Genomic DNA, 24,890 nt, shown 5'->3' with positions numbered 1-24,890 from the left:
GGATATTTGTGGAATGAATTCATCATATAAATACCAGTGGTGGAATTATATGGTTTCGATGGTGTAAGCTAGATTAATTTGATGCAGGTGGGTATTTGTGGATCGTGCAGGTGGGTTTTGGCACTTGGAGGGTGCATTGGGTTCATGTGTACGTGGAACTTGGACTTGGGAATTAGAGTTTTAGGTTTGCTAGTTGTCTTGTAACTTGGGTAATTAGTCTGTGTTAGTTAAATATTCTTCTAGGCAGTCCTTCATTGTTATAGACAATATTATACATGATACAGTTAGTGATAATATTGTTATATGGTTCTTTGTTCAGGTTAGGCTTGTTCCGCATTATTCGATTGCATTAGCTTTGGATTCAGGTAAGTGGTTAAGCATGATATGTACTTTCGAACTTCCCCGTGTCCCATAAATTGTTGTTTTGAGAAATTTACTATTGAAATTGGAAACACATATTGTTTATATTTGATTATATTAAATTGGCATGGCATGCGATATCGGTGAAACCATTTGTTGTTCAAATAATCTTTTGGTGAGAACTTTGTGGATATCGATGGGAACATATTTTGGAAGTCCAGGGAAATTAATCCTCTGTGTGCGGGTGACTCTGGCCATTAGGGAAGAGACCGGATTAGGCCGGTGACCCTAATGCTCAACGGTTGTTATTGACCGGATCGTTCTTAGGGGAAAGTTCCACGGGCTGCCTACTCGTGGTGACTCTAAGTTTCGATATTGGATCCAATCTTGAGATATTTATTCACTGGCAATTGTTACTATTGATTTTGGTTGTGGTTCCCCATTGTTATTGGAGGTTGTATTGTGATCACCATTAAGACTTATTTCAGATGAATTATTAATTGGATTAATTGATTATTTTGTTGTTCACCCGTATGCCAAATCTATATTGACATGGTAAATTATTTTTGATCCCTATTTCAGAACTTTATTCTAATATACATGTTTTGCCATTCATTGAGCTCGTCAGCTGACGGATTTATTCCAACTTCATTTTCAGGCGAGTTGGGGAGTTAGGAAAGGACTCTGGCGGCACCTCGGGGATTTCGTTTGTTGACCTCCTTAGGGTGTCTCATCCTAGTTTAGTGTTTTATTTCATCGCTTCCTCATTGAAACATTTTGTCAGACATCTGGATTTTTTTTTATTACTGTTGGATCACTGGATATTATTTGATTCATGGGATGTTTGTGCCCCATTCTTTTTGTTGAATTTATTGGTGGGAGATGTTCTGAATAAAAAAAAATGGTTGACTATTTCATGGATCCTTGCTTGGGAGTTTTTTTTTTTAAATTCTTTTTTAGGCTGCATGTTCTACGAGCTTTGGTCTTGTGGTTCATGACCGGTCACTTCTCATTTTGGGGTGTGACACCCTCAATGGCTCGTCTTCATGGTTGGAGTGTATAATGCTTAATGTTGGTCCAAATAGCAACCCAAGAGGGGGGGTGAATTGGGTATCTCAAATATAATGCGGAATTTAAATTCTTAATTGACTGATTATTCAAGATATTCTACCACACCTTGTTATTCAATAATATATCAATTTACTCATGCGATATAGATATGCAAAACTGAAAGTAAAGAGAGTAGGGAAGAGAAAATCGAACGCAAGGATTTATAGTGGTTCGGTCCGTAACTTCACGGCCTAGTCCACTCCCCAAGTGTCCAACTCGGGATTTGCTGCACTATCTCCAATAGTTACAATTTTCTAGCTTCGCGGGTGCTAGACAACCTTTACAACGAGCAATCTATCTCCAATCGCTCCGACTAATTTTGACTCCGGTGCTAGTCACACCTAACCCAACTATTTTTGACTCCGGTGCTAGTAACACCTAATCACCAAGTGATTTTCTCTCCAAAACCACTCACAAAAAGTAATCACTCACAAAAGTATGAATAAGGGTGTACAATCCCTTTTACAATAAGGTTCAAACTAAGAACTCTCTCACACAAGAGTATAGATATCAAGATGAAGAATTGAGTATGACTTGATAGATTTTCAAGTGATGGCTCACGGCAATTTTTCTTCCAGAGTTCTCTCGCTGTTTTTCTTCTCCCTTCACTAGTATATATTCTTCACAAGTTGAACGTTAGAAGCACTCACCATATTTGGAAGATTATCCAATACAATATGGCCTTGATTGCATGAATTCTTAACTGCAAAATCCATCCCTTTTTTTGCTCCACTAGCCGTATGAAAGATGGTCCTCCAATCTTGCCTTTCCAAACAATTAATTCTATCTTCTGTCTGCATACTTGTCTTCCTTATTTATCTCCACCATTAATTCTTCCATCCAAATTCCAATTAGCCGTTAGGAACAATTTCGGTAGTCATACCTTTAAGGCAGACAATGATTTCTTCCACTTGACTTGTTTGCTTCTTCAAACTAGAAATCAATCTTCCACTGACTTAGCCCATCAACTAGCCGTTAGAGATAATGAAGCTCCCAAGCAATCTTTAATCTTCCTCCTTGATTAGCATTTTGCTTTCCATAAAATCCCTTGTAGCTAATTAAAAAATAGGAGAAGATTAGTCCTTAATCTTCCTCCTTTCAATTTATCTTAACCATTGAAGATAGTGATTTGGTGTAGCAATCTTCCATGTGTACTTCAACCAAATCCTACATAATAAACATTAACTCAAATGAGTACAAAAAATCACAATATTATATTTCTTCTTCAATAAAATATATTTTGTTATCATCAAAATCAACAAGGTATTCATAGAAACCTTCGGGCTAACAAGTCCCTTCTAGAAAGGATCCACGGCAACACTGTATGCTTCAAGCAGTTAATAATTTTCCTCGAAAGGGACCAAAAAGGATCTTCGCAAAATAATATATACTATATGTCAGGGCAACCACGATGCGTGTGCAAGATGATTTCGGTTAAAAACAAACTTAGAGATCGTTGCTCAACCATTTACATATTTTGTATTCTATTCTTTCTTTTGGTAACAAATGAATAACGGTCAACTAAATATCAAAACAAATGAACTAATCCTTTTTTTAAGTGTTCCTTACAAGCAATTTTTTAACCAAAAAATAAAAATACATTTATGCATAATATTTTCAACAGTATTGCTAAACCTCTGGCCACTAGACTGAGGGTAATACACAAATAGATCCAAATAAATTCGGATATTAATACATATATCATGGATAGTAATACACATTTTGCAAATATCAATACACATTTCGCGAATATCAATGCACATTTTACCAATTATCTTCTACCCTAAGAGCATGTACGTGAGAGTCGATAAACCTCTAAAATAAGCTACTTTACCTTTGGAAAGTGAGGAAACCAAATTGCAACAGATTAGGTAAAGAGGATGGCAAAATACATTTTGCTACAGTTGTTAGCTTCTTCTACCAAAACACTATTCACAAGGTACTTCTTATTTTATAGTTTCCTCTCTCTCTCTCTCTGTCTTCTATGGTGAGGTGGTGCCGGAATCGTCAGACTTGGTGGTGAGGCGGCGGTCCAGGTCGACCCAAAGATGGCGTAGGGCTTGAGGTCCCCATAGCGTCAGTTGACGGTCTTCTGGTGCTTGGTGGAGAACAATTGATTTTTCATTTTTCCAGTGGCTTGGGGATATCAGATGTTGAACTCTTCAACTTTCCTGAAGAAAATTTCTTCTGCAAACCAAATTTCTGGGACAAAAACAAACAGTGCTTATGGTCAAGAAGAACTGGAGCACAGATCGTGATGTCGGGGTCGAGAGGCTTCGACGGCGGGCGAGAGGTTGTCGTGGGCGGTGGCGGTTTGACGGGGAATTGGGAAAGTTTTAAAAGAAAAAAAAAAGTGAAAGAAAAAACAATATTTTAATAAATGGTAGGTGAAATAATAATGTTGGAAACAACTAAACAAGTTCGGTTTGAAGGAAGTTTCTCCTCCTCTCAAGCTCTCTAAACTTCTCTCTGTTAGGGTTCATCGGCCGCCTCCGCCGTCTTGGGGGGAGGTGCCTCCCTCCCTCTCCCTCGAGCTCCTTTCTCCTCCTCTCTCTTCCACTATCTCTCTTTCACCTCCCTCTCCTCTCCTGATCCAAACCCCCTCTCACTTTCTTCCCTCTTTCCATCTGTATTTCTCGGGCACCACCCTGTCTTGTGGGGAGCGTGTGGCAATTGAGTGATGCACTCCGCCACCGACCGAAGGTTTCCTTGGCTACCTCCGGAGGCCTAGCAGCGCTGGGTATCTTGGATGATGTGTGGTCGTGGACGGTGATGTGGTGGGGTTTCTGATCCAGTTTGTTTGGGTGGAGGCGTTGGGCGGTGGTGTGGTGGAGGTGGAGGTGGAGGTGTAGATAGGGTTTTCTAACCTTTGTTGTTACAGGTTTTATTCAAAATCGATTGGCAAAGATGGCTGTCAGATCTGGTTCGGTTTCTCTCTGGCTGCAACGAGTTGGTTGCGGTCCTCATGGATGGTTTGCTCTTGGTCGTCTTTGTGTGCCAAATTCTGGCTGACGGCCTTTCTGAGATCTCATTCGAGCGAGGGATCGGTAGGTTGTCTTCTCTGTTCGGTTGCTGCTGCTTGTTTGACCATGAAGCTTGGGGGTTATTTCTGGGTTTCTGCTATGTTCGGTGGTTGATTTTGGTACCCATGCCGTGGCTGCCTCGGTGGTCTCTCTCGTAGGCCGGATTCTGCCGCCGGTTGCTATATCTGGGAGTGGCCGGATCGGCTTAACTGCACGGCTGGGTCCTCTGATGGTTTGTACAGTGGTGGCCGCCGTTGCAGTTAGGGTTATGGGGGTTGGCTTGGGTGGGCCGATCCACGGTTGGGCCGGAATTTGGGTGTTTGGGTTGTTCTGCTTTATGTGGGTGTTGAGTTGGACTCTATTGTTTCTATGTTGTAATCCCTTGTAGACCCTTAGGTGTTTGGGCCTTTACCCTTTTGTGGTGTTTTCCAACTTTTTGTTGGATTCCCTTTTCCCGTTTTTAATAAAATTTCATCTTTTGCTGATCAAAAAAAAAAGAGAAGATAATGTTGGTGTAGTTGTGAAAGAAAAAATTGATAGCCAAATTAGAATTGTGAACTATTTACTGTGTATTTCATCTAGTGATTGATGTACATGCTCTAAGGTTGGAGATTAGCATTTTCCTATTCCCAATTCCTGATATCTTTAATTTTGTGCAAAGAAAATTAATTAAAAAATTATACATTGAAGTATTTTATTTTTTATTCAAAAAATGGAGTTTTTTTGTAGGGGCACATAAAAAGAGACAGGGAGTATTTAAGAAAATTCTTAAAGCGTATCTTCTCTTAGAATGTTGAAAATAACTTGTTAAAATATTGAGATAATTATGTAAGTACAAAAAGAAGAGTTGGGAGCTGAAGAGAAAAATTATGTGGATCGAGTAATGCATAAAACGCTATCCTAAAAGAAGATACATCCCCACTTGCACCGAATTGTGTGACGTTCTACTCCCAAGATAAAACAATCTTAGAAAGGTTTGTGTACAGCTAAAACTTTTCTCAAACCAAAAACAGCCCATATGCTTAAAATATCAAATTATAAGTGTAGTGAATGTCAACAACTATATGAACCAAAAAATCATTTGTGTTCCGCTCCATGTCCTTCTCGATCTGTTTTTATAACTACTAAAGGCTGGGACACATGCGATACATGTGCAAGTCAAATTTTGTAAAAATTCGATCCAACAATAAGAGATTTCAAAAGAAAAAAAAAGAAGAAGCTAGTATAAGGTTTTTTGTTTTCTTCTGAAATCTCTTGATGAAGAAAGGAACTTGTTTGGCTCGTGGTTGAAAATGTCTGTAAATCTGAGGCACGGAGAGGCACTGCGCCGTGTCAAGCTTGTTAAGAATCAACATAGCAAATGAAATGATGATGCAAAGGAAAATAAAAACGTAATTAACCAACGAGTTTGAGTACTGGACTCGTATTCATAAACAAACTAAAAAGAGTACAAGAAGTACAATCTAAGTTCAACGCACGACGTCCTCTAGATTGGAGTGAATAACGTGTCATGATGCTGACGGTTGAACCCCTTCTAGAAAGGGTTCACAGCAATTCCCACCACGGTTAATAATTTTTATGGCGGAAGGGATATATTTTTGAACATTAATTAGTAATGATGAGTATATTTTTGAACACTTGTAACTGATCGAGAGCACTGGGGAGCTAACGCATGTGACTGGTAGCCACCCGGCCAGACTGCTCTAGTCCTCTGGGGGGCACTGCTTGGAACGACATGGTGTTTACTTGGCCAAGTCTTCCCTGATCGACTATTCCAAAGTTCAAGCATTGTGGGGAACAGTTACAACTTCCCACGATCCCTTGATCAGCGGTTAGCAAGTCGTGGAACTCACCACCTTTGTCCACCCGTGGAATAACCGCCATCCGCTCCCACGATCTAATCCCATATATGATCTCCGAGGTTGTCTAGCACCCCATCCACTCAAATTGATTTGCAATGATGTGCTCAACTTTGAATTAGCCTAAGATTGGTCTTCTAAGAACATAGCAAATGAAATGATGATGCAAAGGAAAATAAGAACTTACTTATCAAAAAAAACAAAGAACTTAACGAACGAGACGTTTGAGTACTGGGCTAAAATTGGACTTTGCATCGTATTCATAAGCAAACTAAAAGCCTAACTCTTGTATATAGAACAATCTAATATGTCCAAGACGTCTCCCTGATTGGAGTGGATGACGTGTGTTATGACGCCAACAGTTGAACCCCTTATAGAAAGGGTTCGCGGCAACAATTCCCCCAGCGGTTAGTAATATTTTGGTATTTTCCGAAGTACCAAAAAAAAAACGAAAGAAAACCTATAACTGTAGTCGGGTTTGTTGATAAATAAAGCACATGACCATATAATGTTTTTTTGAGGGAGGGCAAGAGGGTAATTTCACCTACCAAACTCACCTAGGCAATTGCTAACTAGGGTAATTTCAATTTTTTGTTTCTTTCTTGGGTCTGCATCAATTGGGCTGGCTCCCACATCGTGAGTTTGGGTTTGGGTTTGTGTGTGTGTATGTTTAAAGGGTTCACCCTACCTCTCCCTGGTCAGCAATTGCCTAGGTGAGTTTGGTAGGTGAAATTACCTTCTTACCCTCCCTCAAAAAAAACTAAGTCGTGCCCACCCGTTGTGGAGGGATCCGACCTCTGGTGTAGGCCCCTTGAGCCCGCCGTCGTTGTGTTGCGTTTCACGGTGAGGCTCTTGGGTCTGCGTCAGTTAGGCTGACTCCCACATCATGAGTTTGGGTTTGTGTGTGTGACCATATAATGTTCATAAGCACAAAAACCCCTCACATCATGAGTTTGGGTTTATGTGTGTGACCATATAATGTTCATAAGCACAAAAACCCATTAACGACAAATCAATCAACTATAACTTGAAAAGTGGGTGGATGGTGGATGCAATAACATCCAAGAAAAGCATATGAGACAAAACTCATGCTTCAACAGATGACATGGATCTCAAAATAGCACACAATTAAATAAAATATATATGATCCTTGTATATCAACAACTGGAAAACCCGACAACAACGATTAGGCCAATCGAAAAGATTACTTGCTTCTCGATTCAGAAGGGAAAGATTAGAATTTTATATTTTCCGATCTACAATAATCTGACAAGAAAGCTCTATACCACTTGCAGGATTTCATAAGAAATCCTAAACCCAAGATCTCATGTCAAACTATTGAAGAAAAATTATATCGGATGTGTATCTGTTGCTATGGAGGATGAAAACATTTACTTTAGTGTGTAGTTATTCGTCTTCCGCCTTCAAAGTTCTCCTCTTGATCTTTAGTCTCTACATATAAAACAAGCATGCATCACTCAACGCACATGAAATCAACACACATGATATGACTCAAATATGTGCTAATAATGACGTATCTATTACCCGGTCACATTAATAGAACGATCACAACTTAATGGATAATACCAACATCACTCAAGCCTTATTCAACAACATACAAATGTTTAATTTTATGATCTATGTAGGTCCACCAACAGAAAATTGCTAACGGGTAAGGCTTGGACGAGGTTTTACAGGTTGTCTGAGCCTTCTGGTACTGATAGATTGAGCTTAATCGCTGCTATGGTGAACCATCTTAAATTTGAATCAATGCCTTACTAGTAGGAATAGAATGTCCCAGATTGTTTTCAATTATCCACATGACGATGAACGCAATTGGGCCGCTAGCATTGCAACTCCAAGCGAAGTCAAAACATGGTTGTTGAATCACGAAATTGTTCTTGCATGGAGGCCTTGGGGTGTAACGAGAGCCGCAACAGCTTTTCCGCTGGAATGCTTTATATCTTTAACCATGAAGAATGGGAAAAGCATGAAGATTAATGATAAGAAAAGTTTATTCATCCTGGATTTCCTATTTCGCCAGGACAGAATCATGTTCTTCACGCAATGTTTTTTATTGTTGAATTAACAGGACTCTAGACTCTGTTGATTCAACAATGGAAAGCTCTGTGCATGAAAAACTTGATTCTGTCATTGCGGAACAAGAAATACATGATAATTCTACTTCTCTCGCCATTAATCTTTATGCTTTCCCTATTCCTCATTGTTAAAGATAAGAATGATTCCGGTGGAAAAGCCACCGAGGCTCTCGTTTCACCCCAATATCTCCATGTGAGGAAAATTTTGTCATCCAACAACCATGGTTAGACTTGGCTTGAAGCGACAATTCTAACGGCCCAATTGCATCCATCATCAGCCGGATTACGGAAAACAAGTTGGGATGCTCTACTCCTCCTACCAAGGTATTGATTAACGTTATTTTGATCTTATGAGTTTGTCCTCCTCCTTTGCGCTTGAAGATTTTCTATTATCCACAACGAATCCTTCCTTGATTGCTACTCAAGATTTTTATCGGTGTTGTGATGCTTCCCAATCTCAAGACAAAGGTTAGCTATTTGTTTTCCTCGACCACTGTTTTTCCTTTTTGATAGTGCAAATCGTTCACGGGAGATTAGTAGTAGCGAATTTCATTATAATGGAGGATTAGATCATTATAAGTACAATTTTGAAAACTTGATTTAGTTGGGTGTTCTCAACTTGAAACTTCATTTAAGGCGACTCAGAAACATCATTAGACGTCGTCATCGTAGTGAAGGTTCCATGCATCCATATTTTGATGTAAAAAGTTACAATGTGAAATGAATTTATCTATGTTATTTCCACTCTTTGGCATCAAACTGTGGAAACAAATTTTAGGATTGGGTTATGGCTATGGGAATTAAGACGGGGTATATTCCATTTAGTATTGGTTTGATTGTTTTCTGGAGGTTGGTTGATTGCTTGGTTAGGTTAATTTTTTTGGAGTTGATGGTGTATTGGCTTGGTGAGGTATCACTAATTTGTGACCGACATGAAAAAATTCGTAGACTAAATCAACCGGGAGTTTCGGGACTGCATTTTGAAATTGGTCTCATAGTGGGTTGCTCAAATTGATTTGCAATGATGTGCTCGACTTTGATTTAGCAGCCTAAGATTGTTCTTCTATTAATGTACCTTCTGTACTACTCTGTCTGTCCCAAAAATGATGTCCATTCACATTTCTCACAAAAATTATCTATATTATTTTAATTTAAAATGTTTTTTTATATGCAATATAGATCTTACTTGATAGATTTCACTTAATAATACCATGCAAAGTTTCTAAAATTATAAAAAGTATTATAAATTACAAGACATGGATAATTTTTTGAATGGCGTGATGAGTCATTTTGGACATTCTTTTTGGAACAAAGGAACTATAAGTTAAAGTGTTTTTTTGTTTTGTATAAGCAAAAAAGCCAGGATAAGTTTTTTTCTTCTTCTTCTGAAATCTCTTGATGTACAAAGGAACATGTTTGGCTCGTGGTTGAAAATGTCTCTGTAAAATCTGACAGGCATAGAGAGGCACTGAGCCGTGTCAAGCTTGTTAAGAATTAACATAGCAAATGAAATGATGATGCAAAGAAAAATAAAAACTTAACCAACGAGTTTGAGTACTGGACTCGTATTCATAAACAAACTAAAAAAGCCTATCACTGACCAAAAAAAAACAAAACTAAAAGCCTAACTCTTGCGTAAGTACAAGAAGTACAATCTAAGTCCCACGCACGACGTCTTTCTGATTGGAGCGGATAACATGTCATGACGTTGACGTCTGAACCCCTTCTACAAAGGGTTTGCGGCAATTTCCGCCGCGGTTAATAATTTTTATGGCGAAAGGGATAGTATTTTTGAACATTAGTAATGATGAGTATATTTTTGAACACTTGTAACCAAGCACTGGGGAGCTGACGCGTGTGACTAGTAACTGCCCGGCCAGACTGCTCTGGTCCTCTGGGGGGCTCTGCTTGGAACGACACAGTGTTTACTCAGTCAAGTATTCCCTGACTATTCCGAAGTTCAAGCATCGTGGGGATAGTTACGACTTCCTCCGATCCCTTGATCAATGGTTAACAAGCCGTGGAACTCACCACCTTCGTCCACCCGTGGAATAACCACCATCCACTCCCACGATCTAATCCCATATATGATCTCCGAGGTTGTCTAGCACCCAAGATCATGTATAAATATCCCACGATTTAATCCCATATATGATCTCCAAGGTTGTTAACCATTTTTATGGGTTGGTCTAGTGGTTAAGACCTGTGACTAAAGAGTTTTTCCATTATTCACATGACGATGAACGCAATTGGGCCGCAAGCATTGCCTCTCCAAGCGAAGTCAAAACATGGATGTTGAATGAAGAAATTGTTCTTGCATGGAGGCATTGGGGTCTAACGAAAGCCGTAACGGCTTTTCCGGTTATATCTTTAACCATGAAGAATGGGAAAAGCATGAAGATTAATGATAAGAAGATTTGATTCATCCTGGATTTCCTATTTCGCCAGGACAGAATCATGTTGTTGAGACTCTGTTGATTCAACTTTAGATTTCTTAGAAGGTTCCAACCTAAAATCAATTGGCAATATGTGGAGTAGCCTCTAGAATGTATTAACCAAATTTGGGTGGCTTAGATGAGCAATGTGGGACAAAGTCTAACACTTTCCCTCATGTGTAGTCCAGATGCACGTGAATGTGCGAATTGAGCTGACTAGGAGATTTGCTTCGGGCAACAAAGACTCTTCCACGAGAGGTCAGGCCATCCAAGACCTAGCTCTTATACCATGTTAAATATGAAAGAAGAAATGTTTTATTAAAAATACGATCACACTATACATTGAGCTCCTCTATTTATAGAGAAGAGGGAGCCTAATTAAAAAAGAAAATCGTACCAATTAATTATGGAAGAAAATTATCTTAATTACAATCAAATCTCAATCTCAATATCACGATAAGTTCATGATATTAATTATTATATCTATTTATTCTAACATCCCCCTTCAAACTCAATTAAGTCTACCAACTTGAGTTTGAAAAAGTCCAGAGAAACCAGAAGTAACCAAGCCAAGCCAAGAGAAACTAGGAGCAATGCTATCAATCCCGTACCGTACCGGCCGGTACATACCGGATTTGAGAGAAACCGGTACCCTAACCCCCCAATACCGTTTCGAGCCAAATATCGGGCATTACCGGCTGGTACCAATCATCTCGGAAAATACCGGCCGGTACCGGCGTTCCGGCCCAAAAAAAAAAAAATAAACGTTTTTCAGAATTTTAGCAAAACGTGAGCTTAACCATATTACGTGCGCGAGGCTCAAATCCCGGATTTGCACCCCCCCTGCGCGCTAATAACCTGTGACACGCACCCGGTTAAATAGTTTCTGAATCAGTTTTTCCAAATTGCCTTCGGCCACGGCCCATTTTCCCGAGCGTGCGAGGCCTCTCTTTAGGTCCTCATTTACAAGTCCACTAGCGTGCAAAGTCACTTAAGATGGAAAAGAGTTTTGTAACTAGGCAATGTGGGACAAGATGCAAGCACATAGGTATTTTATGATGAATTGCATAGTATGAGGGATTTTTTTGAATTATGATTATATATAATTATTATATATATATTGTAGTTGCGGTAAATCCGAAACTGTACCCGATATCTGACCGGTACCGGTACGTACCGTACCAGTAAAAAAAATCGGTACCCTGGCCGGTACGGTATTCAGAACATTGACTAGGAGCAGCCAAGCCAAACCAAGCCAAGAAATCAGGAGTAGCTAGAAACTAGGAGAAACTGGGAAGTAAACCAGAAGAAACCAAGAAAAACCGGAAAACAAAGAAGCCAGTAATAGAAAAGCCATGAGCACTAGTGGCGAAGAGGTATGGTGGGTGCAGGCAACTAGAAGTGCGAAGGAGATTGACAAAATAATTAACTAAGTGCCTGGCGGATGGCAGCGAGACTTAGGTCACCCGCCAGGAGCGAATATCCCCAGGGCCTAGATCTTATAGTTTTGATACCATGCTAGATTTCTTGGAGGGTTCTAACCTAAAACCAATTGGCAATATGTAAAGTAGCCTCTAGAATATATTAACAAAACTTGGGTGGCTTAAATGAGTGATGTGGAACAAAGTCTAACATGAACAATGAAAATCTCTGTACATGAAAAACTTAATTCTGTCGTTGCGAAACAAGAAATACATGATGATTCTACTCCTCTTGCTGTTAATCTTTATGATTTCTCTATTCCTCATGGTTAAAGATAGGAGTGATTCCGGTGGAAAAGCCGCCGAGGCTCTCGTTTTTTACCCCAATATCTCCATGTGACGAAAATTTCGTCATCCAACAACCATGTTTCGACTTGGCTTGAAGCGACAATTCTAGTGGCCGAATTGCATCCATCATCCGCAGGATCACGGTAAACAATCTGGGACGTTCTACTCCTCCTACCAAGGTATTGATTCACCTTACTTTGATCTTACGAGATTGTCCTCCTTCTTTGAGCTGAAAGATTTTCTGTTATCCACAACGAATCCTTTCTCGATTTCTACTCAAGATTTTTACTAGTGTTGCGATGCTTCCTGATCTCAAGACTAAGGTTCGCTGTTTGTTTTCCTCAACCATTGTTTTTCCTTTCATTATAGTGCAAATCGTCCAAGGGAGATTAGTAATAGCGAATTTCATTATAATGGATTAGATTAATATACCATTTTGAAACTTGATTTAGTTGGGTGTTCTCGACTTGAAACTTCATTTAACGCGACTCAGAAACTTCATTAGACGTTGTTGAAACATGCTGGGAATCGATTACGGAGGTTTATTGATAGGTCTTGTTATCAATTGTAGGATAGGATGATGGAGGAGCTCCACTCAAGAGGGAAAACAATTGAGGAAATCACGGAGTGTTTGAGGCGGGTTCCTATGAATCCCAGAGTAATTTCAGCCATCAGAAAAGCCCATTCTCTGCCTATTTACTTTTTCCTAGTTAGTTCATTCTTATTTCGGAAGTAAGCTGGTTATATAACCAAGAAATATTTATGAAAAGATGGAATGTGGTTATTTCAGGTGCGAATTAAGAATAATCAGCGACGCGAATCAGTTCTTTATTGAGACAATCTTGAAGCAATTTGGGTTGTTTGATTGTTTCACGGAGATAGTTACAAACCCTAGCATTATTGAAGGAGGCAGGCTGAGGATATTCCCTTACCATTCCTCTCCTCATGGTTGCAGTTTGTGCCCTCCCAATTTGTGCAAGGTATTCTGTTTGGTACCATTCAGCTTTTTATGTTTCTTTTTAACTGATACATTGTTCTCTTAATGGTAATTCATATCGAGTTCTTTTGTTGTGTTTGGATGAGTTTTTAAGAAATTTTGTAGGGTTATGAGTGGAGAGAGAAATGAGAGTAATGATTGGAGAGAGATAGAGAAAGAAATGAGAATAATGATTGGAGATGGGGGTGAGTAATGATTGGAAGTAAGGGTATTGAGTGTTTTTTGAGTTGAGAATTTTTTTTCCAAAAAGCAATCCAAACAAAGCATTTATTTCTCACTTTATTTAGTTTTTGGGATGCCTTGCATCGAGCTGAAGTGCTGCTTGTTGTCATGAGATTCATACTTGTAGCTCTCTCCCCAGCCCACAGCATAGGGTGGAATCTCGATTGTTTCATCGAGCTCCATTTCTTTTAGACAAAAAGGACGGCTCTGTTGGATGAAGTCATAACCTATGCATTCCACTAGGATACTACTATGGAGAGACTAAGTTCAATTTCAGAGATTGGACTCTCAAACTGTGATTATCCTATGAAGTGGAAGAAGTCCGTACATACGAACGCTGCACATGCATCTAACACCATACACCACACGTCTATGTCCCTGTGTAGCACTCATATTTTCTGTTGGAGGTGTTCTCTATATACATCTGTTGACTTTGAACCCTTTCTGTTTGGTTTTTTTCACTTTAGAAGCTTTTGGAGCAGATAACAATTACATATTCGATTATGTTGGTGGGGTCTCCCTTTGGACATGGTACTTCCCAATTACCCTTCAAAAAAATCGATACTTCGTTTTAAAAAAACGAAAAGAAAGTAAAACAAAATCGATACTTGCTTATAGTCCCAACTTAATTCCGATAATTATTTTCTGGCCAAAGTTGCAGTAGTTTACAAGAGACATGTCGTAGTGAAAAATGATACTTGGATAACCTCCGAGATAATTTGATTAGCCAGGGGGTAGTATCCCTAGAAGGCTAGAAACCTTAGTGGTGGTTATTAGTGACCGTTATAAGCTACCCTTTTTTTTTTATTGTTGAGAGAATCTAATTGACTTATTTAATCTGTCATGTTAACTGATTTATCCACAACAGGGTCTCGTGATAGAGCAGATCCAAGCTTCTATTTCTGAGAAAGGGAAGATAAGAATGGTCTACCTTGGAGATGGAAGAGGTGATTTCTGCCCAAGTCTGAAGCTTGGAGAGGGAGACCATGTGATGCCAAGAAAGGATTTTCCTTTATGGAAGAGGATTTGTGATAAACGTACGATTATCAAGGCAAAGGTCTATGAGTGGAGCAACGGAGAGGAGCTTGAGAGGATCCTAAGTCAGCTTGTTGACACAGGCACCATATAAGGAAACTCTGATTCTTCGTTTTACTTCGTTGACGCAATTAACGCTCCGATAGGTATATCATCTGAAACTTTTCAATGTTAGACTACTACTCTTTGGGTTGATGTAGAATGACTTTGGATATCATTTTCCAATGTTTCACATCAAACTTTAAAAAATATTTGAGGATTGGGTTGTAACTCTGCAAAGAAAGCTAGATTATTCTTGTGGAAGCAATATTACAACACGGTTTTCTTATGTTATTCTTGCTCATGCAATCAACATATCCACCTTTAAGAGCATCTGCAGGCATTATGGGATTCATTCCAAAATAGATAAAAGACGGTGGTAATTCCTCCCTGATCTCCTTCCCAGTCGCCTTTTCAGATGATCAAGAGGAGAGAAATGCAGAGAAACCATAATCTTCCCGACAAAAGGTTTATGTTTCTATGATTCACATATTAGAACAAAACTCCTTTTTCATTCTATCATATATCCTTCCCTGATGAGAGGCGAGGAAATTGGCTCGGGCAAGTTTTGGGGTAAACTCTAACATATCTCATACTCCATAGGGCCCCGCAAGAGAAAATTGGCTTGGGTAGCTATGGGCTATTTTATCTGGCAAGAGAGGAATTGCAGAGTTCCTACCCAAGCCAATTGCAGAGTATGGTTCAATAGCAGATGTCAAGAAACTCCAACTATTCATTATTCTTACCCTGATAATTTCCGCGTATGAGATTTTTGTTTCCGTTTGTGTACAATGAAACTAAGGCAATAGGCATATGAACTAGAACGTCAAACAACGTAGTCCACGGCCTATCCAAATCTCAATAATCTTCATAAGGTTGCCGATCCCACGAATTTTAGTGAAGGCTGCGGATCAATAAAGAGGAAAAGACCACGGGAAGGGTTATTTCAAGAAACATGATACATGGTTGTCATCAGTTCCAAGTTCAACGGAACATTTCCTCGCTAGATTTTCCCTCAAACCTGCTAAATCAGAACATTTCCAGATAAGTTGTTACATCTGTTAGAAATTCGGTTTGGATGTATTTATTTTCATTTCTTTTTTGTGGGTGGGTTTAATGTTATTTGGTTTTGAAGGCTTTCTCTCTTTATTTGCTTGTTTATTTTTCTTCTTCTTATTTGTTCATGAGGTGATTGCTCGAAGGTTTGAATTCTTGACGGACAAAGTTATCATATAAATAGTATGCAATTTTTATACGTATATGTTATGCATAATTTTAACACATTAATTTTTTCTTTCTATCAACTTCTAGAAATGCTGTTTCACCAGCTAGTCAAATTTCCAATGTATTAATGGCCCATCATGTCATGATTGGAGTGGGAAATTTCGTTTCTCCTTCTCGAAAGGGTTTGCGGGTACCAAAAAGGCTCATCCCTGATTAAGCTTGTTCATATTAAAGAGTTCATCTCTTTCCCTGCAAGGGGAGGTACATCAAACTCCATTTGGTTGTTAGCATACTAAAATTCCGCTAACCCCTATTGTTGTATATACTATTGGCAAAAAAAAAAAAACAAAGCTTGTTCATATTAGTGCATTTGCAACAGTCGTGCCATCCCTTCCAAACTATGGTTTTATCAAGCAAAAACCTCATACCAGACCCAGCAGACTCGCCTACCTCCTCGCCACTTCCCCCTCCGTTAAAGTAACTCGCAAGCCCGCAAGTAACTTGCCCTCTCTCTTTCTCTCTCTCTCAAACACAGACACACAGTCGACATCTTCCAAGTTGTGGGACAACGACATCAACAATCATCATCGGAGCTCTACCTCATCTGCGTCATCATCATTGTCGGCGCCATCTCCCATTGTGAACATCTCTACTTCTACATATCAATGATGATAAACTCTGAACATGAGCGAGTACTCTCTGATTCTCTCCAACTGTGAACAGCTCAAAGTCCTCGCCTCTATATTCCCATCGTCTCCGTCGTTCATGGTATAACACATCGTCATTCATAATATATCACCGATGTGTTAATTTCCATCGTGATAATCTTCAACGTCGGTGTTGATCTCTCTCGTCCATGAGAATTGGCAATTTTAGATCTCTTTGTTAGCCCTAATTTTGCTAAATGGCTGGAAAGTAATGGTTGAAAGTTAAGGTAATAAATATTTTTTGAGTAATAAATATTTTTTGAGTTATAAAATTTTTTCTAAAGCGGCGGACAGATTGGACCGGTTGACGCTGACCCCGTTACAGAAAGGGTTGGCGGGTAAACGCTGAACCAAAAAAGCAAAGCTGCAAAGGGACCAAAAGGGGTCATCGCAAAACAAACATATATCAAAGACTTCCATGTTCTAAACGGAAAACCCCAAATCCGAATGAAGCCTAAATCAAACCCCCTTCCCAAAAAAAAGAGTTTAATGAAAAGATGAAGCCCGATCATAATTAGCCAGGGGTTTGGGGAGACTTCCGGTGGTGCGATTACCTGATCTCCGGTGGCTGTCCAACAATATCTCCCTAGCTAGCTAGCGAAGACCCTTGATCACCTTCGTATTCAAGGACCACCGTGGTAACCAAGCTTTCAAGGAGATCCAGGCAGGGTCCGGGCAGCGGAATTATTCATTCTCTCTCATCAGCTTCAGAGATGGAGAAGAATCCCTTTGTTCAAGCGGGAGCCTTGTCCACTGACTTGGGTGAGATTCCGCATGCCTCTCCGTTTCCTACTCCCTTTGATCAAGCTGGAGCAATTGATGGTGGCGTGGATCAATTGAAGGATTCTTGTCGTTTTATTCCGCTATGTCAAATATTAAAAGCGACTAATGACTTTGACGATGCATTAGTTATTGGAACTGGGGGATTTGGTAAGGTATACGAAGCAAACATTGACGACGGTGCTACAACCACCGTTGTTGCCATAAAGCGGTTGAGTGCCGTGTCCAATCAAGGCGCTGAAGAATTTTGGACAGAGTTAAAGTTGCTTTCAAAGTTCCGGCATGCTAATCTCGTTTCGCTCATCGGTTATTGCAACGAGAATCAGGAGATGATTATTGTTTACGAATATATGACTGGGGGGACTCTCGCCAATCATCTTTACAAAACAAGTACTAGAGAAGAAAGTGGTGGAAGTAGATCTCACCTAACATGGGAGCAAAGGCTCAACATTTGCCTTCATGCTGCACTTGGACTCGACTACCTTCATAATGGTACCTTACACGGTATCATACACCGAGACGTCAAGAGCACAAACATTTTGTTGGACGAGTATTTGGTAGCAAAGGTTTCCGATTTTGGGTTATCTAAAAGCACTACCCATACAGCAACCCACGTTAGCACAATGGTCAAAGGAACTATGGGATATTTGGATCCAGAATACCTCCTCACTTGTCGACTGACCAAGAAATCTGATGTTTTTTCCTTCGGCGTGGTGTTGTTGGAAGTCTTGTGTGGTCGGCGAACGATTGATGTAAGATTAGAGGAGGAGCAAATGAGTCTAGTTCGTTGGGCACAAATGAACATCAAAGAGGGAACGCTTGACAGAATCATCGATCCCTCTCTGAATGGAGACACAACACCAGATAGTCTTGAGTACTTTGCCGAACTTGCCAACGAGTGTTTACATATTCAACCAAAGGAAAGGCCTACAATGACTGAAGTAGTGAAGAGCCTTCAGATTGCATTGGTGTTGCATGAGCGTCAGGGAAGATCGCAGGGAGCTATTGCAAAGGCGGGGATGTTAGGAGGCCTTCTCTCGCGACACAGAAACCCCTTGCTCGTTCCACCGAATGAGATTCAGAAGAGCTAGATTCCCGCCAACAGTGTCGGGAAACCTGCCAAGCAGACGACGACGGCATTTCTCGCCACCATTTCGACGGCATTTGACGACTTCAAGGCCCGGTCGAAGGAAACATTTATGATTCCCCAGGAAAATATAGTAAAAAAGGAGGAAGGATTTATCAACGAGCATTTACCTGATCATGTGTTTGGCAATTCGAAGAAAAATGAGGACAACGAAGAGACGGTGAATAAGGTCTACAACAGAAAGGGAAGCGGGAATTCAATGGAACTCAAACATTGGGCAACATTCAAGAAGTTGGGAATGGACCCGGGGAATAAAAACAACAGAGCATACCAGAGTGGCGTTCTTCTCTCTAATTCCAAAATGAAAAAAAAGATCAAGGCATTAAAGAGACTGGGGGGGAGTCTAATTCCAAAATTGGGACTTGAAGATTATAACACTCCACTGTCATTCCAGGTATGCGTGCTTTAGCATTGTGCCCGTTCACCTACGACCATGAGGTTTCCGTGAAGTTCACACACTGAAATCTCAACTCCGGGCTCTTCGCGACCAGGAGAGGCCTGTTTTTTTTGGCGCAGCAAAAAGAATTTTTTTGATCTTTATAAAGGATTACAAAGATTAAACCGAACAGAATAGGCCCTCTTCAGTAACTCGAGATCCTTATGATGATGATGATGATGATGATGTTTCTGTTTTAATCTAATCCATTGCTGTTGTGTTATTTTTCCTGCAGGCGCTCTCAGGTTTGTCGAATATCTTTCATGGCTTGTTGTCAGGCTGTGGGGATGGGCAGATCATCCTACTTAACACCAACCACAACCGCATAGACAGAGCTGACGTCGCTCTACAGCACCCTTCTTCACCTCAGCCTAAAGCCTTACCAGATGGAGGAGAGATTGTGTTGCTTGATTCATCAGAACAAAAACCATCGGTGGGTTTTGATGCTACAAACAACAGGGCATATCAGAGCGACGTTCTTGTGTCTAATTCAGAGGAGAAAAATACGGGAGAGCCATCAAGGAGATGGTGCATACCTGAGGGTGTACTTAGTTTAGTTGATTCAACGACAAGTATATCGTCGACTTATTTCGATGCTCCAGACAACAGTGCACATTTTGAAAGGGAATATCAGAGTGGCCCTATTGTGTTTAATTCGGAGAAGAAAGATACGGGAGAGGGATTAAACAGAGAATGCTTAACTAAGAGTGCACTTAGTTTAGATGATTCAACAAAACCAAGGTCGTTGCCGGATTTTGATGCTACAGAAAACAAAGCGGTGAAGGTCTACACCAGCTGGGGAAGGGGTTGTTGGCATTCAATGGAAGAACTCGAACAGGGGACAACGTTGGAGGAGTTGGGAATGGACCCCGAAAATGAGGGCATAATTGCCATTAAAGATTTTGTTCAATGGGCTGGGAAGCTTCCCGATTTCAAGACTGAGGTTAGCTATTTGTTTCTGTCAACCAATTTTTCTTTTCCCCCCACTTTTAAGTGCACATCTTCCCCTGGTTAATTGGTAGTAGCAAGTTTAGTCTAAAAATAGAAAATCAATCGCTAAAGACAGAAAAAATAAAAAGATTGAAACAACTATCTTTATGGTCTTTAGTCTCATCATATCTGATTTTTTTTTTTTTTTCCATGTTTGGTTCATATTTTTATACTTATCTCATTCCTCTCGTTGAGACAAGTGATTGATCCCAAAAAATTCGACGGAAAAATAAACAAAACTTTAGTGTCGTCTTATATGACTTTTTTTCTTAGCTCGGTCTTATATTTATACTTATCTCATTTCTCTCGTCGAGACAAATGATTGATTTAAAAAAGTTCGACGGAAAAACCAAACAAAAGATCATGTAAGGGAAATTATACCGACTGTCTTTAAGTGGCCCTTGCTGTATTTTTGTTGGGGAGTGATTTTCGCACTCCCCTTTTAGTGTTGAAAGTGTGTATTTTTTTTTTGCTAAAAGACAAAAAAGAGAGTGGGGATATAAAAAAGAGGAGTGTGAAAATCATTTTCCTTTTTCTTTGTTTTCCCCCTTATTATTGCAGCTCAAGTTGGTTGAAATTTATATATTGCATATTGCATTTATACTGCTTATCTATATATATGTTATGCTCAAGCTATGAGAAATAAGATGAATCAATGTACCAGAAGAGGCCCTGTTTCTGTGAAGTTCTCACATTGAAACCTCAACTCCGGGCTCTTCGCGACCAGAAGAGGCCCTCTTCAGTAACTTCAGATCTTTATGATGATGATGACGATGATTCTGTTTTAATCTAATCCCATTGCGATTGTGTTATTTTTCCTGCAGTTGACGTTCTCAGGTTTATTGAAAATCATTCATGGCTTGTTGTCGAGCTGTGGGGATGAGCAGATCATTGTACTTACCACCAACCACAACCACATAGGCGGAGTTGACGTCACTCTACTGCGCCCTTTGAACATTGATTTATACATTCACACGTCTTCACCTCAGCCTAAAGCCTTACCGGATGGAGGAGAGATTGTGTTGCTTGATTCATCAGAACAAAAACCATTGGTGTATTTTGATGCTACAAACAAGAGGGCATATCATAGCAACGTTCTTGTGTCTAATTCTGAGGAGAAAAATACGAGAGAGGCATCAAGGAGACAGTGCATGCCTGAGGGTGTACTTAGTTTAGTTGATTCAACGATAAGAATATCATTGACAGATTTTGATGTTCCAGACAACAGTGCACATTTTGTAAGGGAATATCAGAGTGGCCCTATTGTGTTTAATTCAGAGAAGAAAGATACGGGAAAGGGATTAAACAGAGAATGCTTAACTAAGAGTGCACTTAGTTTAGATGATTCAGCAAAACCAAGGCCGTTGCCGGATTTCAATGCTACAGAAAACACTGCGGTGAAGGTCTGCGCCAGACGGGGAAGGGGTTGTTGGCATCCAATGGGATTCGAACAACGGATGACGTTGGAGGAGTTGGGAATGGACCTGGAAAATGAGGGCATAATTTCTGACTTGTTGAGATTTGTGAGGGATAGGGAGGAGTTGTACAAGGACGCAGGCAAGGATTGGAAGAGGGGTTACTTGTTGTACGACTCTCCCAGTACTGATAGATCGAGCTTAATCGCTGCCATGGCGAACTTTCTTGAATTTGACATCTATCATTTGGATCTTATGGGTTTGACCACCATCTCGGAACTGACGAATGTGCTGGTCTCCATCCGGAATCGCTCCTTAATTGCTATTAAAAATTTTGATCGCTGTTTTGCGATGCTTCCCAATCTCATGAATGAGGTTAGCTATTTATTTTTCTCGACCAATTTTAAGTGCACATCTTCCCCTAGTTAATTGCTAGTAGCAAGTTTCATGTTTATATCATTTTGACACTTATGTTTCTGTATTTTTGTTTGTTTGTTTTTTGTATGCATTTTTGCCAGATTCAGGTTAATTGTGAATTTTTTGTATTAATCATTCGTATCAGTGAGAATAGTCTAAAAAGTGAAAAATCAGGGCTAAAAGCAAAACAATTCACTAAATACAAAAAATTTGAAACAACTATCTTTATTGTCTCTCGTCCTATGTGAACTTTTTTTTCAATTTCGGTCCATATTTTTATACTTTTTTTCATTCATCTTGTTGAGACAAATGGTTGATCCCAGAAAATATGACAAAAAACTTAACAAAAGATCACGTAAAGTAAATAATACCGACAGTCTTTTAAGTGGCCCTTTGCTATATTTCTCTTCGTTTTCCCTTTATTTTTGCGGCTCATGTTGGTTGAAATTGTGCATATCGCATGAAACCTATGTAGCCATCTGTAGTAATGTATATACTGATTATATAACCATGTATTATTCTCCTCTACCTATGCGAAACAAGATGAATCAATGTACCACAAACAATAAAGACAATGAAATAATCAATCACACAAACACGAGAACCCAAGGTATGTCTGTGCTTCAGCAGCGTGCCCATTTGCCTATGACCACGAGGGTATGATAGTTCAACCCACTGTTGCAAATTGAAGATCACAACACTCCACTCTCACCCTCTGTGTCGCGTCTCCCTGTTTCTGTGAAGTTCTCACACCGAAACCTCAACTCTGGGCACTCCGAAGAGGCCCTCTTCAGTAACTTGTAATCTTTATGATGATGATGATGTTTCTGTTTTAATCTGATCCCATTGCTGTTGTGTTATTTTTCCTGCAGTTGACGCTCTCAGGTTTGTCGAAAATCATTCATGGCTTGTTGTCGAGCTGTGGGGATGAGCAGATCATCGTACTTACCACCAACCACATAGACAGAGTTGATGTCGCTCTACTGCGCCCTTTGAACATTGATTTATACGTTCACACGTCTTCACCTCAGCTTAAAGCCTTACCAGATGGAGGAGAGATTGTGCTGCTTGATTCATCAGAACACAAACCATCAGTCGATTTTTATGCTACAAACAACAGGGCATATCCGAGTGACGTTCTTGTGTCTAATTCAGAGGAGAAAAATATGAGAGAGGCATCAAGGAGACAGTACATGCCTGAGCGTGTACTTAGTTTAGTTGATTCAACGGCAAGAATATCATCGATGGATTTCGATGCTTCAGACAACAGGGCACATCTTGTGCGGGCATATCAGAGTGGCCCTCTTGTGTTTAATTCTGAGAAGAAAGATACAGGAGAGGGATTAAGCAGAGAATGCTTAACTAAGAGTGTACTAAGTTTAGATGATTCAAGCTTACAAAAATCGTTGTCCGATGGTGCAGTTACAGAAAAAAAATCACATCTTGTCATAGCATATCAGAGTGGCCCTGTTGTGTCTCTTTCAGATGATAAAAATAGGGGAGAGCCATTAAAGAGAGAATGCTTCAATAAGAGTATATTTGGTATAGATGATCTTCAACAACATTCTGGTGGTAGACGTGATGATGCAGCAAAGAGCTTTTGCGGTAAGCTTCTACTGTTGAGTAGAATATTAATTATTGCTGGCTATCTTTAAATCTCTTATCAATTTTCAACCATGCTAGTTCTCTTGCATAAGAGAAGCTTAGTTAGTTATGCATTTAGATCTGAATTTTTCGAGGAGAAGTATGAATTGAAATTGTTTTTTTAATTATATTATCTGGTTATATCAAGTTGGAAATGCAGGTTTATGTTTTTCTCTTCAACAAAAGATAGTGTGCTAAGTAGTAGTCCATCCTGATTTATGGTCACGTTTCTCAGTCTCCTATGCTTTTCTACAAGACTTCTTGTTCCAGTATTGGAATTTGGTTTGTCCATCCTGATTTATACTCATTCTTGTTCTAGAGGCGAGGATAATTCACATTTTTTCCTCATCAGAACAACAAGCATTTGATGCTACAAACACGCATCTTGTCAAGGCAGATGAGAGGGGCCCCACTGTGTCTAATTCAGAGAAAGGATGTACGAGAGAAGCATTAAAGAGAGATTGCTTAACTAATGCACTTAGTTTAGACGATCTACAGCAACATTTTGGTGCTAGACGTAAAGATGCAGCAAAGGGTCTTTGTGGTAACTTTCTATTGTTGAAATAATGTTGCAAGTTGCAATCTTGATCTCTTTTCAATTTTCAACCATACTAGTTCTTCTGCAAAAGTAGAAGCTTCATTGTCCATGTATTTGGATTCTTGTGTTCAAACGGTAAAAGGTGAATTAAAATAGTTCCATCTTTATGGCAAAGTGTCCGGTTTTGTATAGTTGGAGCTACAGGTTTACCTTGTTTTTTCAAACCAAATTTTTTTGTACTAATTAATAGTCCATCTCGATTGGTTGCGCTACTTCCTGTCTGAGTTCCTACAAATTTAATGAGCTATGGTTCCACATGCCAGATTCCCCTCCATGGAAGTCATTCGAAGTTCTAGATAGGCTTCCTCTTGGGGAAAGGTCTAACAACATTAGGCATTTAGCCCGGCAGAGAGCACTAACGCACACGCATTGTGTACGACTTAAGAAATCACAGGATCTGCTACGAAGTCTGCAAAGGGACTGCTCAGAAGGATTGGCTTCTCAGGTTCGTCCTCGCCGTTGCCTATATTAATTCCAGCTAGTTGATAAACAATAATATGATCCATATTGGTGAATTTACCCTTGGTTCAAGTACAGTGTTCGAACCCAGATTCCTATTCATTTGTACTGAATATTGTCTTCAA

At 39.8% G+C, this 24,890-nt stretch overlaps 2 protein-coding genes and 1 pseudogene across 2 annotated transcripts in view; all 3 read left to right on the top strand.

The window, feature by feature from the left end:
- Nucleotides 1-13,215: 13,215 nt before the first annotated feature.
- LOC131325785 (inorganic pyrophosphatase 2-like) lies at nt 13,216-15,237 on the top strand (annotated as a pseudogene).
- A 2,315-nt stretch (nt 15,238-17,552) lies between these two features.
- LOC131325776 (putative receptor-like protein kinase At5g39000) lies at nt 17,553-18,750 on the top strand. Its single transcript, XM_058358220.1, has one exon. The coding sequence runs from the start codon at nt 17,593-17,595 to the stop codon at nt 18,748-18,750; it is 1,158 nt and encodes a 385-aa protein (XP_058214203.1). The 5' UTR covers nt 17,553-17,592.
- Nucleotides 18,751-18,858: 108 nt separating this feature from the next.
- LOC131325756 (uncharacterized) overlaps nt 18,859-24,890 on the top strand; it is a 336,707-nt gene continuing 330,675 nt past the window's right edge. The window contains exons 1-6 of the mRNA XM_058358184.1: nt 18,859-19,200; nt 19,478-20,185; nt 21,057-22,022; nt 22,937-23,669; nt 24,028-24,252; nt 24,570-24,751. Of these exons, the coding sequence (XP_058214167.1) occupies nt 18,859-19,200; nt 19,478-20,185; nt 21,057-22,022; nt 22,937-23,669; nt 24,028-24,252; nt 24,570-24,751 (3,156 nt within the window). The remainder of the gene's footprint in view (nt 19,201-19,477; nt 20,186-21,056; nt 22,023-22,936; nt 23,670-24,027; nt 24,253-24,569; nt 24,752-24,890) is intronic.

This window comes from Rhododendron vialii, chromosome 5a, assembly GCF_030253575.1.
Source record: "Rhododendron vialii isolate Sample 1 chromosome 5a, ASM3025357v1".
NCBI lineage: Eukaryota > Viridiplantae > Streptophyta > Magnoliopsida > Ericales > Ericaceae > Rhododendron > Rhododendron vialii.
Note: the sequence above shows the minus strand (reverse complement) of the source record. Positions and strands in the feature narration are given on the sequence as shown.

Coding starts and splice junctions, on each gene's coding strand:
- LOC131325776 (XM_058358220.1), top strand. CDS start 17,593: ATGGAGAAGAATCCCTTTGTTCAAGCGGGAGCCTTGTCCACTGACTTG.